This window comes from Bos taurus, chromosome 1 (assembly GCF_002263795.3).
Source record: "Bos taurus isolate L1 Dominette 01449 registration number 42190680 breed Hereford chromosome 1, ARS-UCD2.0, whole genome shotgun sequence".
Taxonomy (NCBI): domain Eukaryota; kingdom Metazoa; phylum Chordata; class Mammalia; order Artiodactyla; family Bovidae; genus Bos; species Bos taurus.
The window spans coordinates 152,513,858-152,529,616 of record NC_037328.1 but is presented as its reverse complement, the minus strand read 5'-3'; the positions used below and the strand labels follow the sequence as shown (position 1 = coordinate 152,529,616).

Sequence of the window (15,759 nt, the reverse complement as noted above, 5' to 3'; positions counted from 1 at the left end):
TTCTCTGAGGCTCCCTGCTGGTTCTCCCCTGCGCGTGGGGGTGTGGAGCGGGGTCAGCACTTCATGCTGGTCGCCAAACGTCCAGAAGTCTCCAGGGTCAGGCACCTGGATTCAACCGATATAGTCAAGATCAGGCTGTGTGCGTCCTCAGGTGCCTCCTTCGTCTGGAGACGAAGCTGGTGATACGGGTACACAGCGTGTGTGGGGACCAGGGAAGGGCGCTGCAGAGTCACGAATGTTCCCCCGGGTGGCGCCTGGCCCCAATTCGGGGTAGTGAAATATGCTGTGACAAATGCCAGCATTTCAGTGACTTTGCCTAGTGAAAATTTATTTCCTGCTTATCCAAGAGCCCGGAGGCTCTGGTCGGAGGCGGCCGGCCTCCTCGCTGGCATTCAGGGATGCGGACACTCTCTGTATCGGCCCTTGCATCACCAGAGCCATCAGCAGGAAGAGTCACGTGGCCACCTGCCCCTCACTGAGGGAGCACTGGGCATTGCTGCCACTTCTCAGGGACAGCTCTGTCCCATGGAAGGGGAAGCTCACCTCCTGGGGAATACCAGCCTTCTCCACCCCAACTCGGAGGAGGTCCTGGAATGTCAAGTCAGCAGCTTGGGGTTGAGAGCTCACCCCCAGGGAAGGGCCAGGTCAGGGTGCAGGGGGAGCCACCTGCACCATGAGAGCAGAGAGGAGCCGGCGAGGGTTACGGTGGTCTGGCAGGGAGTCACCCCAGGGGCTGGGGACCACCCCCAGGAGGCCACCTTCTCCCAAGGCTGCATGAGAGTCCTGTTGAACTCTGACCCACCCCCACCCCACCACCTTCTCTTCTAGCTGGACCAAGTGACCCGGCTCCTCCTTTGTAAATCGGGGATGATTGTCCCCTGGGGACTCAGTGTCATAAAGAGTGGGACGTGCTGACTCTGGTGTAGTTACTGTTCCACGAGGAGAGCTTGCTAAATGAGGCCCAGCCGGCATCAGCCGAGATGCTGCTCCCTCCTCCCATCTCAGGGAGGCCCTCTTTCCTCAGAGTCCTTCTTAACACAGCGTTCCAGGAAATCGGCACCAGCTGTTGGAGCTAGCAGAGGAGATGAAAGCCCTTTACCCTCCAGAGGTCAGGCTGTGGGCATGTCTGTGTCTCCATCCTGGTGGCACAGCAAGGGCTTGGCACGCAGTAGTGTGTTAGCCACTCAGTCGTGTCCAACTCTTTGCAACCTCGTGGACTGTGGCCCTCCAGGCTCCTCTGTCCATGGGATTCTCCAGCCAAGAATACTGGAGTGGGCTGCCATGCCCTTCTCCAGGGGATCTTTCCAACCCAGTGATCAAACCCAGGTCTTCTGTGTTGCAGGTGGATTCTTTATCAGCTGAGCCCCCAGGGAATCCCAAGACTATTGGGGTGGGTTGCCATTCCCTTCCCCAGGGGATCTTTCCAACCCAAGGATCAAACCCAGGTCTCCTGTACTGCAGGCAGTCTTTACCATCTGAGCCACCAGGGAAGCCCAAGAGAGGAGAGTGGGTTCAATTCCGAATTAAACAGAAATTGTTTAATGTGATGATTTGTAGTCGAAGAGCAGGTTGGGAGGTTGGGATGTGAAAAATTACCGAGAGATCCCAAGGGTAGGGGATCCAGCTAAAGCCACTTGAGAGGACTCTTGCCAAAGGCAGGCCACGTGATGAGATATCAGGGGTATGGCGGGGGATGAGGAATTTGATCAGATGTCAAGGGTGAGAAAATGTCAAGGGTGGGGAGTCTCTCAAAACTGACTTAGAGGATTCTTGCAAAAACAGGACTCAGCAGGCTGACAAGGAAGCCGAGGGTGGGGGCCCAGTTCAGAGCCTGACCAAAGTTTGGTCAAGGTGAGTGTGTCAGGTGGTGAGAAGGGAGAACCCAGGCCCTCCGGCCTCTTCTGGGCTCCTGGGTCCTTGGGAAGGGCGCCGAGTTAGCCAGGCTGCACAGTCTCTCTGGGCAGCAAGGGTGGGAGTCATGTCGGGGTGGGGGATGGGGAGATGCAAAGCAGACCCCGCTTTGGTGGGCTCACCAGGAAGCAGGCCTGTGCATGCCACAGTGGGGACAGGCGCACTGGCCTGGTGCCCAGGGCGGCAGTATTCCAGAAGGGTCTTCTGGCCCAGCTGATAAATCCCAGAGCTGAAATTAAGACAAAAGACTGTGAAGATGACACCTGCTGACACCAGCTGCAGGAAGGCCCTGGAAACTTTTATTATGAATTAGATTTTGCAGGCAACTCTGCTGGGTGAGCTGGTGCTTGGGCCGGTGAAAGGCTGCGCCACAGGCCGGCTGCCTTGAAGGTAAGAACTGCTTTCCAGGGGAGAGGGGAGGAACGTGGCCCTCCACCCTGGCCGCGGGCTGTTTGTGTCTCAGGAGTTGCCTCCCCTGGGAGAAGCTGGGGCTGGAACGGGCTTAGAGCACCTCTGGTCCAATGCTCCTGAAACCATTGAACAGACTGGGCCTCAAACCCATGGGCCAGGACCCAAACCTGGCCAGAACCCACACTGTTTTCCAGCTGAGATTGCATGCTTGGTTTCAGCACGTAATGAAGCTCAGGTTCTTTCTCGTCAGAGAAAGAATTCAATGAGAGACAAAGTGATAGGTAAGAAGTAGACCTATTTAGACAGAAACACATTCCACAGCGTGGGCCAACTCAGAGAAAAAGAGTGGCTCAGAATATGACACAGTTTTCATGGGCTGGGTAATTTCATAGGCTGCTGAGTGGGAGGATTATTCCACCTATTTCGAGGGAAGGGTGAGGATTTCCAGGAATTGGGCCACCACTCACTTCACTTTTTGGTCTTTGGTGGTTGGCCTCAGAAATGTCTTGGTGCCTCTAGGTGAGTCACTTAGCTTTCAGATATGTTATGAGCGTGTACGGAGGCTCAAGGTCTGCTGGAAGTCAAATCTTCTGCAATCCTGGACCCATTTGGTTCTAATCAAATGGAATGTCGTGTCCTCGGGCTATGCCATTCTTTTACGGGTGTGCTCTGCCCCCTTCCCTCCTGTTTCACTCCATTTTACACGTGGGAAAACCAACCCCGAGCACAGAAGGGAGCTGTCCAAAGCCATGGCCCACGTTACTGTCACACCGGGGCTGGAGACCAGGACCCTCATCCCAGGATGGCACGCCTGACTGAGGGGCAGTCAGGTAGTGAGCACACCTCCAGGCCATTTGACTCAAGGAAGTTCGTTAGTGCCTGGAGAGACAGAGAGAGTGAGACAAAGTGTGAGAGATGGGGAGACAGGGAGGGAGTGGGGCTGAGGCAGGAAAGAGACAGAGAGAGACCCCGGGAAGCCTGAGACATTAGGTCCGGAGCAGAGACGTGGACACCAGAAGGGCTGGACAGGACCTCCACGACCCTCCGGGCAGTCACCTTTGTTTTGACAATAATGAAACCGTATAGCTGAGTGGTTTCCTTGTATAAAACTTTGGAGAAGTTTGACGTGGAATGGTAAAAATGCTTCGGGTGCTTAAACTGGCAAAACTTCTGTCTCTGAGGGTGTTTGAAATGAGGTTTGAAAAACTGAAGAGCTGCAGTAACATGACCCAGCTCCAGGAAATCTGGGTAAAGGGGACGTAGATGGCCTGTCTGCCACAGGCCAGGGTTCAGGACTGCATGCCCTCTGTCCAGAGTTTCCTGATGTTTCTGCCGACAGAGGGAAATGCCCCAGAGACAAAGAGAGCCCTCTCCTCCCTAGCTCTTCCCATCACGCTACCAGCAGATCTCCAATTTCAAAGCTCAGCTCAAATGCCACCTCTTCCAGGAAGCTTTCCTTGATTTCTCACTTAACCCAGCTGGTATCCATCACCTCCTCCTGTAAATCCCTCTAGATACCCAGCTCCATGTCAGCCACTTTTAATTTTCCACCTCATATTTTCATAGTTATCTGAAAATATCGACAAAAGAGTCCCTATTCCACAGGAACTTCACAAGCCTTGCTCTTATCCTCACAACAAATGAACTAGGTTCATTTCTTCCTACCCTCTCAACAGAGAAGTAAGCTAAGGCTCTCAGAAAGTGAATGAAAACTTCCTTAAGTTCAGACAGAGGCAAAAGCAGGGCTCCAGCCCAGTCAAGGCTCCAGGGCCTTGACTCTTTCCACGAAGGCTCATGACACGTACTGAGGGCGGGGACTGTGTCCAGTCGGTGTGTCTGGCAGGCATTTGGCTCTCACCCTCTGCGTGTTCCTGAATGAATGAAACATTCGATGACTGAATGGACGAACACAAGAAGTATCCTTTCTTTTGATAGGTGTAGCTCAGTGGTCGGCAAACTACAGCCTGGGACCCAAGTCCAGCTTGCCTCCTACTTTTGTAAATAACATTTCACCGCAGCGTGGCCACATGCCCGCTGCCCATGTTGTCTATGCTGTTTTCACGCACGATGGCGGGGATGCAGTGCAGCAGAGGCTGCCCATGGAGCCTAAAACACTTCCTCTCCGGCCCTTTCCAGACAGATTTGCCAACTCCTGCTGTAGTTCATGGTCTTCACTGGGCTGATTTAAGCAACCGTGCTTACTGCCTCTGTGATCTAGAATATTGTGTGTGCGTGTGTGTGCATGTGTTTGTGCTCTGGGTGCCTATCAAGTGTCAGGTTTCCACATGTATCTGGTATATATCACTTAATCATTTTACAGGAAAGCTTCATCTAGAAAAAGTTTGCTCTGTCAGCTCTTTCATAATATATACATATTTTTAAATTAAGATTAGCTCTGTTGCCAGCACTTTGGCACAGATATGGTGAAGCAACAAAGACCAAAGAAAGACCTTCCCTGGAGTGGAGGCGGGCAGACTGCCCCACCCCGGCCCCTCATGGTGGGGGTGACAGTGAGGCCGGCCCTGTCAGGCTTGCCAGAATCAAGAGCAGCCTGTTCAACGGCTGACCCTCTGCCTCCTCTCTGCCGCAGGGGCGTCAGTATCCCGGGCTCCCAACTCCACCTCCTCCCCTGGTGCTCCCCAGGATGCTCTTCCTCTCCCAAGCCGCCCCCCACCGCCCAGGGCATCCTCCTGAGAGGCGAGAACCCTGCCTCCCCCTTCCTGTTCCCGGGAGCTCAGGACTGGCCTCCAGACCCCTGGCCTCTGGGGCAGAGGCAGGGATTGGCCAGCTCCCACCCCAGATGCCCAGCAGGGCAGGTGCTGGCAGCGCTGGGGGCGTGACAACTCTCAGCCAGCCTCCAGAGGGTGCCCGCTGCCAGTGTGCCTGGGCCCTGCCCGCGATGACCGGCCCACCCCTCAGCCTCGCTCATCTGCTCACAGTTTCAGGATTGCTCTGTTACTCGGCTTGCTGTTTGGGTGAGTTGTGTGTGTGTGTGTGTGTGTGTGTGTGTGTGTGTATTGTGTGATGCTTTGGGAAAAAAGAGACTCTTGGAAAGCCAAGCTGTTCTGGGGAACTTCCAGCAGCCTTTAAATCTCCAAGTCCTCTGCTGGTGTTGGAATTGCCGTGTAAAGGGGTTTGACGTTGGAGTTCGTGCGATCTTGGCTCCCACGCTTGTGTGCCCCTTCAGTGACCCTGGGTGGCAGGCTGGCAGCTGCCCCCTTGGCTCTGAAGCAGCGTGGTGCTCTGTGGCCCAGGGCCACCCAGGCATGGGTGGCAGAGAGGTTCTCCAGCCCTCTCCAGGCCGGGTTCTGTGGCTCACCGCCGCCCCACAACTTTAACATGGTCTTTCAGAGAAGTGCAAACGCCTTCAAGACCTAGGGTCAGAATTTGTGTCTCAAGGCGCGTGTGGTGTGAGTGGGGTTGAAGCCAAACTGAGGGGTACAGTCTGGTCTGGAATCTGTGCATCAGGGGAAAGCAGGCAGCCGGCAGGCAGGCGGGCTGAGAACGGGGCTGTCGCTGAGCCTTCCGACTCATGGTCAGAAGCCCTAGGGATGCTATGAACGTGTGCCTTCTGCTCTCTGCGCCTCGGCTCCTGTGAGTGCATGTTCCACCACGCAGGGGAGCCACAGAGGGGCGGGCGGAGCAGGCTGAGCGCCAGCAGCTGCAGCTAGCATGTGGCTGCACCTACAATTTCCCCAACCTGCAAAGGTAGAAAGTTTGGTCACTTCTTTCCCGTGCCGCTTGATGCAAAACAAGGAGGCAGAAACAGAGGAAGCCGTCTCTAGAGCCCTGAGGATGGGCTGGTCTAGTGAGTGAGACCCAGATGGCCCAGACAGTGGTGATGCTGAGGTTCACCATGGATGAAAAAGCACTCTGGAGGGGGTTTGGGCCAAATCCCGTGTGGTGCAGTTGGGTAAACTGAGTCTCAGGTGGCAGTGGGGAGTCGCGCTGGGCCCCATGGCCCCTTGTGCCTGGGTTCACACTGTGATCCAAGTCCCTGAGTTTCCAAGCATAGGTCTGAGTGAATCACTTTCCAAGACTCAAGGAGGTTTTGTTCAAAGTGCGAAGATGGCATCAACAACAGCAAAGGGAAACACCCCCCCGCATTTGCAAAAGCCTGCGTCACACCCAGGATTGTCCCCACCCAGGATGTGGCACAGCTGAGCCACACACAGTGGAACTCCCGTGTCTGTGCGTCAGGGCGGGCACTCCCGAGATTCCCTGGAGGTTGGCATTTCCTGGGGCTAAGCCTGGTGGAGCACCCAGGTTTCTGCAAGGCTCATGCACACACGCACACACACACACACACACACACACACAAGGCTAAGCCTTGTGGAGCACCAAGGTTTCTGTAGGCCCCATGCACACATATGCACACACACACACACACACAGGGCTCAGCCTTGTGGAGCACCAAGGTTTCTGTAGGCTGCATACACACACACACACACACACACACACACACGATGTTTTCCATTACAACAGAGCCTCTGGGGCTTTCCAGGCTGATCTGAGCTCAGACATGATTCCATGGAGGCAGCCTGGTCCAAAGAGACCCGCAGGCCACTCTGATGACCCCAAAATAGACGTGTGAAGTCCTGTCTTAGTGACCGGGAGGGCAGGGTTGTGGGGGGAGTGGGAAGCTGTTCCCAAACACGTCCACCTGATGGAAATATTCTGAACTGGAATGAGCTGGAAATAAACTAGATGGTGCTAAAAACAAACTTCTCCAGGGAGCTGGGGCCGGCGGCGGGGCGCGGGGCAGGACGGGGGGCAGGCAGAAATAGATGGTCCTCACCTGCTGAACATGAAGCGGGTCTAGGGGGTAGGGCTGGGGGCAGCCCTGCAGAAGCCTTAACAGGAGGAGCAGCGGCCACAGTGTGCTTGCCAGGGGAGCGCCAGCGTCCGGGGGGAGGCCTGGGGTGGGGCTCTGACGGAGCCAGGGTCTTCCACTGGTGGGGGCCACGCAAGGTGCGGGCTGCAGAGGCCTCCGGGGCCTGGACAGTCTGGAAACAGGAGTGATGAGCAGTGCACCTTCCTGAGCCGCCCACAGGTGCCCCTGGCTGGGAGAGGCCCCGCGGACAACAGCTCAGCCCTGGCCATCCACCGAGGCCAGGCAGGGGCAAAGGAGAGGCTGCAGCTGTCCGTCCAGAGCCAGGTCAGACTGGGCTTCCCCATAGGCGGCCCTCCAGCATCATGTAGCAAAGCCTCACTCCTAGAATAAATCCTTCCTCGCCCCGTCTTGCGAGATGCCCGTGGATACCCTGGTGCGTGTCCTCACTCCTCGCAATGAGGTAGTGGAGCCCACTGTGTTCAGCAACAGGTGTGACTTGTGGAGGCATTGACACTTTCTATAATGTATTAGGTGGTTGTTCCAGGAGCCTCTGGCCTTCTTAGCTCCTGACCTTTATTTCCACACCCTGTCAGTCCAGATCAGCAAGAAGGACTCTTTGAACCAGAGTTCAAATCCTGTCTCTGTCACTTACTAGTTGTATGACCTTGGGTAATTGCTTCACCTCTTTGCCTCAGCTTATGGATCTGTAAAATGGGATCACAGTAATAATAGTACTTAACTCTCAGGGCTGCTCTGAGGATTGTTGTTTAGTTGCTCTTTGCAACCTCATGGACAGCAGCGTGTCAGGCTTTCCTGTCCATCACCATCTCCCGGAGTTTGCTCAAACTCACATCTTCACGTCATCCAATCATCTCATCCTCTGTTGTCCTCTTCTCCTCCTGCCCTCAATCTTTCCCAGCATCAGGGTCTTTTCCAATGAGTCGGCTCTTTGCATCAGGTAGCCAAAGTATTGGAGTTTCAGCTTCAGCATCAGTCCTTCCAATGAATATTCAGGGTTGATTTACTTTAGGATGGACTGGTTGGATCTCCTTGCAGTCCAAGGGACTCTCAAGAGTCTTCAACACCACAGTTCAAAAGTATCAATTCTTTAGTGCTCAGCTGTCTTTGTAGTCCAACTCTCACATCCATACATGATTACTGGAAAAACCAGAGCTTTGACTCTACGGACCTTTGCTGGAAAAGTAATCTTTCTGCTTTTAAATATGCTCTTTAGGTTTGTCATAGCTTTTCTTCCAAGGAGCAAGCGTTTTTAATTTCATGGCTGCAGTCACCGTAGTGATTTTGGAGCCCAAGAAAATAAAGTCTGTCACTGTTTCCATTTTTTACCCATCTATTTGCCATGAAGTGATGGGACTGGATGCCATTATCCTGACTTTTTGAATGTTGAGTCTTAAGCCAGCTTTTTCATTCTCTTTTCACTTTCATCAAGAGGCTCTTTATATCCTCTTCACTTTCTGCCATAAGCATGGTATCATCTGCATATCTGAGGTTATTGATATTTCTCCTATAAATCTTGATTCCAGCTTGTGCTTCATCCAGCCCGGCATTTTGCATGATGTACTATGCATATAAGTTAAACAATCAGGGTGACAATATACAACCTTGATGTACTCCTTTCCCAGCTTTGAATTAGTCCATTGTTCCATGTCTGGTTCTAACTGTCACTTCTTGACCTGCATACAGGTTTCTCAGGAAGTAGGTAAGGTGGTCTGGTATCCCTATCTCTTGAAGAATTTTCCACAGTTTATTGTGAGCCACACAGTCAAAGGCTTTGAAATAGTCAATAAAGCAGAAATAGATGCTTTTCTGGAACTCTCTTGCTTTTTATATGATCCAGTGGATATCGGCAATTTGATCTTTGGCTCCTCTGCCTTTTCTAAACCCATCTTGTACATCTGGAAGTTCCTGGTTCACGTGCTGTTGAGGCCTAGCTTGAAGGATTTTGAGCATTGCCTTGTTAGCCTGTGAAATGAGTACAATTGTGTGGTAGTTTGTATATTTTTTGTCATTGCCCTTCTTTGGTATCAGAATGAAAATTGGCCATTTCCAGTCCTGTGGCCACTGCTGAGTTTTCCGAATTTGCTGGCATATTGAGTGCAGCACTTTCACAGTATCATCTTTTAGGATTTGAAATAGTTCAACTGGAATTCCATCACCTCCACTAGCTTTGTTTGTAGTGATACTTCCTAAGGCCCACTTGACTTCACATTCCAGGATGTCTGACTCTAGGTGAGTGACCACTCCATCGTGGTCATCTGGGTCATTAAGACATTTCTGTACAGTTTTTCTAATTCTAGACTCCTAATTTATCCCTCTCCCTTTCCTGTTTGGTAGCCATAAATTGGTTTTCTCTGTGAGTCTGTTTTGTATTAATAAATAAGCTCATTTGTTTCATTTTTTAGATTCCACATATAATATTTATACAATATTATAAGTAATATTGGGCTTCCCTTGTGGCTAAGCTGGTAAAGAACCTGCCTGCAATGCGGGAGACCTGGGTTTGATCCCTGTGTTGGGAATATCCCTGTAGAAGAGAAAGGCTACCCCATCCAGTATTCTGGCCTGGAGAATGCCATGGACTGTATAGTCCATGGGGTCACAAAGAGTCTGACACAACCAAGCGACTCTTGCTTTCACTTCATCAGTAATATTATATGATATTTGTCTTTCTGTGACTTAATTCACTTAATATGACACTCTCGAGGTCCATTTGTGTTGCTGCAAATGGCGTTATTTCATTCTCTTTTAGGGCTGAGTAATATTCCTTTGTATAAATATACCTCATGACCTTTATTTCCACACACAGTCAGTCCAGATCAGCAGAAAGGACTCTGGGACCAGAGTTCAAATACTGTCTTTATCCACTCCTCAGCCGATGGACATTTAGGTCACTTCCACGTCTTGGCCACCGTAAACAGTGCCACCATGAACACTGGGGTACATGTATCTCTTTGAATCAGAGTTTCCTCTGGATATATGCCCAAGAGTAGGATTGCCAGGTCACACAGTTGTTCTATTTTTACTTTTTTAAGGAACCTCCATACTGTTCTCCATGACTGCACTCATTTACCCCACTAACAGGCTGGTAGTGTTCTCTTTTCTCCACACCCCCTCCGGCATTTATTAGTTGTATACTTTTTTATGGTGGTCATTCTGACAGGTGTGAAGTGATACCTCACTGCAGTTTTGATTTGCATTTCTCTAGCAACTAAACGGCAGCCCACTCCAGTGTTCTTGCCTGGAGAATCCCAGGGACGGGGCAGCCTGGTGGGCAGCTGTCTATGGGGTCGCACAGAGTCGGACACGACTGAAGCGACTTAGCGACAGCAGCAGCAGCAACTAGTGACGTTCAGCATCTTTTCACATGCCTATTGACCATCTGGGTGTCTTCTTTGGAGAAATGTCTGTTTAGGTCTTCCGTCCATTGTTTGATTGGCTTGTTTGTTTTTTGTTATTGAGTTGTACGATCTGTTTGTATATTTTGGAGATGAATCCCTTGTTGGTTGCATCATTTGCAAATATTTTCTCCCATTCTGTAGGTTGTCTTTGTTCTGTTTATGGTTTCCTTTGCTGTGCCAAAGCTTATTAGTTTGGTTAAGTCTCATTTGTTTATTTTTGCTTTTATTTCTATTGCCTTGGGAGACTGACCAAAGAAAACATTGGTACAATTTATTTCAGAGAGTGTTTCATGGGGCCTTGTTAGAAATTTTCATTTTCAGTTGTCACAACAGCTGAGCTGAGAGGTTTCCTGTAGTGGGACAGCATCATATGTGTGTCCCATGTCCCACATGACTGTGAAATGTCAAATGGGAGATGCATACCTTTTATAATTATCTCATCCTAGGAGCTAATGCTCTTTCACATCAATATTTGTTGAACTGCTATAGTATGAAACTGAGTTTTCTCAGATAACTGCTGAGTAGTGACTGTGCATTGTTTGGTTGGGATTTTACGCATGATTTTTCCTCATTTGAGAAAAATCACATCTCACAGTGGGCACCTCACTTGAAGCATGTGCGTTGCAGATACCGCACCTTATGTGAGTAGACTTTGCGTTCAGTGTGGTTCACATGCAGGCACGAGCATCTAACTACGTCATCAAGTTTTCTGACATGCTAGTGCTCAACAAAATATGCATCTCAAAACATGCATTTTATATCATAAATCACTTTTCTGAAAGCTCTCTTTTATATTACATTCAGAGCGTTACATTGATTTTTAAATGGCATAGGTATGTTGTCTTATTTTTGAATTTTATTTTAGGATAACAAAGGGGTCTTTAAAGATACTTCTTACCAATGGGGCCTTGTGTCTGAGGGGGCTGAGGACCACTGGTCCAGATAGCGGGCTGCTCCTCCACGAGGTTCAAGGGTGTAGGTGTGTGCAGAGTGATTCCCAGGGTGCTGGAGCTGATACAGGCAGCCCACACTGCGTGCCTTCTGGGAAGCACCCGCTGCCTACCTGAGGTCGGGTCAGGCCTCGGATCACAGGGTGGAAAGAAAAGACAAGCACTGTCCCCGGGAGACAAGTCTGAAAACTGGTTTCAGGGCAGAGAGGGGTGTGAAAGGCAACCCACCCATGTTCTGTGAGGTCAGAGATTCGGAGAAGGGGTGGACGAGGAGGTACCATCACGAGACCAGGCCTGGGCACTGGAAAATCAACAGCTCTGGGCGATGTTTGCGTAGTGCGTGTGTTTGGGTGAACACGCGTCCACTTTTCCATGGGTGAACATGTAGGCATGAGAGTTGCCGAGCCATCGGATGTGGCTGCATTCGGCTTTAGGAGACGATGCAGCGAGTTTTTCAATTGAGGCCGTTTTCTCTCCCACCAGCCAATGAGTGAGCATTCTGGTTGTCCCACGCCCTTACTGACAAATGTTACGTTCTGGCCTTCTCAGTTTAGCCGGTCTGGCGGGCATGTAGCCGTGTCGACCCAGTGTTCAGAGGCAGCAGGATGGATAAGAGGGTTGTGGTCATGTCCCACAGGGGGACTCTGTTCAGCAGCGTGACGACGACAAGCAGCGATCAGGATGCCTGTCACAGACGCAATGTCGAGCCAAAGAAGGACACAAGAGTTGACGTTCATACAAAGCTCAAATGCAGCCGCAAGGACTCCCCCAGGCTGGGAGCCAGGGCGGTGGGCAGGGAGCAGGGTAGAGACTGGGCAGGAGCTGAAGGGGCTCCTGGAGGCTGGGGGGTTCGGGATCTCTACCTGGGTGCTGCAGGAATCCCCAGGGATCTGTGTCCTTTCTGCCAGGACCACCTCAGCACTGAATGTGTGCTAACGCTGAACGTCTGACCGTGAAGCTACAAGGATCCAGGGCCCCCTCCTCATCTCACTCCTGTGTCTGAAGACATTAACCTGTAGCTCTCCTGTGAGCTCGGGTGACCCAAATGTCTGTGTAAAGTCTGGAGTCAAACGGATGCTTGACATCTTGGTCCGGGGTCACTGCCTCCCCCACAAAACGGTTCCTTGCAGGCATGTGTCAAGGGTGTGAGCAGAGCCTGCCTTCTCCCCAGCTGAGAGAAGGGGCCCCTGGTGGGTCCGTTTGAACCGTCTGTTCTCTGTCCCGTCTACAAAGTGACTGTCAGCGTCTGGAGAAGGAGCCTGGCCTCCCGGTGGTCCCAGCGGCCGCAGTGCCCACTCGCTTACCCTGCGAAGCGGGGAGGGCCCGGGCAGGGATAGGCAGGGGTGGTGCTCCCGCCCAGCAGGCTGCAAGTGAGAGCGGCTGTCCAGGGTGTCACACGACCCCCTCTCCCCGGGCACAGTGGGCACCCAGAGGCCCTGACACAGCCCCCACACTAATGAGCAGGGGTTTCCTCCCAGCAGCCCTGCCCGGCCTGGATCAGAAGAGGCGCGGCGGCCCCCGAGCATGCTGCCTGCTGACGCCCCCACCGCCCCCGCTGTTCCCGCCGCCCTTCTTCCGAGGGGCCCGGGGCCCGGTGAGTACCGCTGACTGTCGGGGTCCTGGGCTGCTCCTCTGCCCAGCCATGCCCCCTCCTTCGGGCGGGGGCTCCTCCCGGGGCTGTCCTCAGGGGCCAGCTCTCTGCACCCCCCAACAGACCTCAAGCAGGAGGGAGGGAGACGCTTCCTCACCAGGAGCTGGGCTGGACGGTTCGCTGGGCGGTTCAGCTGGCCAGCAGGCAGACAGTGGGCGAGGGTCCTGTCCACTCAGAGACACTGAGGTGAACTGATAACTTTCTGGGCTCCTGTCAGCGGCTCAGACGTGGAGTTTCCCCCTCTTGTTTTGTCTTCTCCCTAAGTGCATGTGAAATTTCCTTCTTATCCACCGTTATCCACAAGGTGACACAAAAAACAGTCCTGAGAGGGGGAATGGGACTGCGGAAAGAGAGGGGAAGGTGGGGAAAGGGAGGGGAAGGTAGGGAAAGAGCGGGAAGGGGGAAGCTGAGCTGGAAGGCATTCCAGGGGCTCTAGATGCTCGGATCTTTCCAGAGCCTCTTAGACCCATACTGTCCAATACACTAGCCTCTGGCCCCATGTGGCCTGTTCCAACTGAGATGTGCAGAGTATAAAACACACACTGAATGCCTTTATAATGACGCAAAATATCTCAGTATTTTTTTTACATTGAAATAATATTGGGGATATACTGGGTAAGATAAAACCCTCATCAAAATTAATTTCACTTATTCCCTTTTACCCTTTTTATGTGGTTACCAGGACATTTAAGACGACACATTAGTGTCACATTAGTGACTCATTTTACTTCTATTGGATGGTGCTGTCCTGGATGCTGGGTAAAGGCCCCCGAGTGAGTTCCTAACTCCGTCCAGAGTGGTTCCTTTTTCTCTGTAATCCATTGAAGCCAGGCTTGTCTCAGAGCAGATGAGAGGAAGGAGACTGGGAGTGAGAGGTCGCCGTTGTGAGACGCCCACTGGGGAGTCAGGGTACGGCCGGCCTCGGGGCTGGGCTGTGGAACAGGCCTGTGTCCAGGGCTGACCCTTCTTCTGCGCCCTGGTCACACGTAGAACCTGTGTCACCTTGCCTTGAAGCTTCTCTCCCCAGACATGAAGAATCTTGTCCTGGAGCTGGAGACGGCGCAGTCCCCGTGTGCGCAGGGGTCGCTCAGCTCATCCGGGCCTCCGGGCCCCCAGGTCAGTTCCCCCCCAGGCCCTTCCCCTGAGGTCCGGGTCCCCAGGTCAGTGCACCCCGGGCCCTTCCCCTGAGGTCCGGGTCCCCAGGTCAGTGCACCCCAGGCCCTTCCCCTGAGGTCCGGGTCCCCAGGTCAGTGCACCCCAGGCCCTTCCTCTGAGGTCCTATCACAGGGCAGGGACCCTCCCCTGTCCGCCACCCCCAGGGAAGAGTTTCCCCTCTTCAGGTGCCCTGGGGTTGTTTCCCGGTCCTGGAGGAACCACATGGTTCTTCTCTGGCCAATTCTGCTTCCCAGCCTCAGTGTGCCCATCTGCACAATGGGGATATAACTTCCCCTGCAGTACCAGATGTGGGAGGTGACCAGGCGAGCTACTGCCTAGATGGCGGTGGTTATTGTTATAGTTGTCATCAGAAAAATGCTCAGGAGAAGCGCAACTGTTAACCCACCCAGAGGGGCCTGCATGCAGGGCAGAAAACTGGGGCAACAGGGAACATGGTGCTCTGAACTCACTTTAGCCCTAGACACGGGCCCCAGCCAGCCCGCCCCTCCCCATCAGAGCTCAGGTCAGAGTGAGGAGCAGGTCAAATGCTGATGGAAGGGTTTTCTAGACAGACAAAGGGTCCCCTCTAGAGACTGTCTCACAGACTCCTGAGCCCTCTGGCCGGCCTGGCGGAGTGGGTCCGTCGAGGAGGACGTGGGGTCTGGGCTTGCATGGGGACAGGAGAGAGGAATTCTGTCACCTCTCCTGTGGCTTTCTGTCACAGGAAGACCAAACACACTCCTCACCCTGGGAGCAAAGCCCCGCGTGGGGACCCGTATCTCCTGCAAATTGTCTCCCACAACGCCCCAGCCCACTCAGTGCAGCCGCCGTGTGTGTCCTGGGTCCTCATCCACCCGAAGTCTGTGGCAGCCTTCGGGCCTTGCCTGTGGCTCTGGCTGTTTGCAATGCCCTTCCCTCTGACTGCCCCATGGCCCGCTCCTCTGTCCCTCAGAACCCAGGCGCCCACCGCCCCCCCCAGACATGCCCCTCCACCCTCCGTCGCAGTAGCCGCCCCATCGCTCTCCACCCAGGGGCCAGGTTTCCTTCTCTGCTTAGTTTTCTCATGTCGTCACAGTTTTATTCTTGTTCCTGGACTCTTGGGTCTCCCCGCCTCCATAAAATACAAGCTCTGTGCCTGAGGTTGGCAAGCTATGGCCAGGAGTGCAGTCCGGCATGTTTTGTAATTAAAGTTTATCGTTCTCTGGCGACTCCTTCCACTGAAGGGCAGAGTTGAGGAGTTGTGACAGAATTGCTGTATCAGAGGCAAAGCCGAAGTATTTCCCCTCTGGCTCCTTGCAGACCAGCTCTTGCGAACAGGGGCATTGTCCATCTTGCCTTGTGCCCACCTGCCGGGGTCCTGCCCCCGTGGATTCAGGGAATTCGAAGGGGAGACGGCTTCGGCGATCAGGATACGATAGAATTAAAGAT

General features: G+C 53.0%; 1 protein-coding gene across 1 annotated transcript in view; it reads left to right on the top strand.

Moving 5' to 3' along the window:
- The window catches only part of COLQ (collagen like tail subunit of asymmetric acetylcholinesterase), a 65,991-nt gene that overhangs the window by 18,305 nt on the left and 31,927 nt on the right, over positions 1–15,759 (top strand). The window contains 2 exon segments of the mRNA NM_001035297.5: positions 13,004–13,119; positions 14,191–14,292. Coding sequence (NP_001030374.3) covers positions 13,004–13,119; positions 14,191–14,292 — 218 coding nt within the window.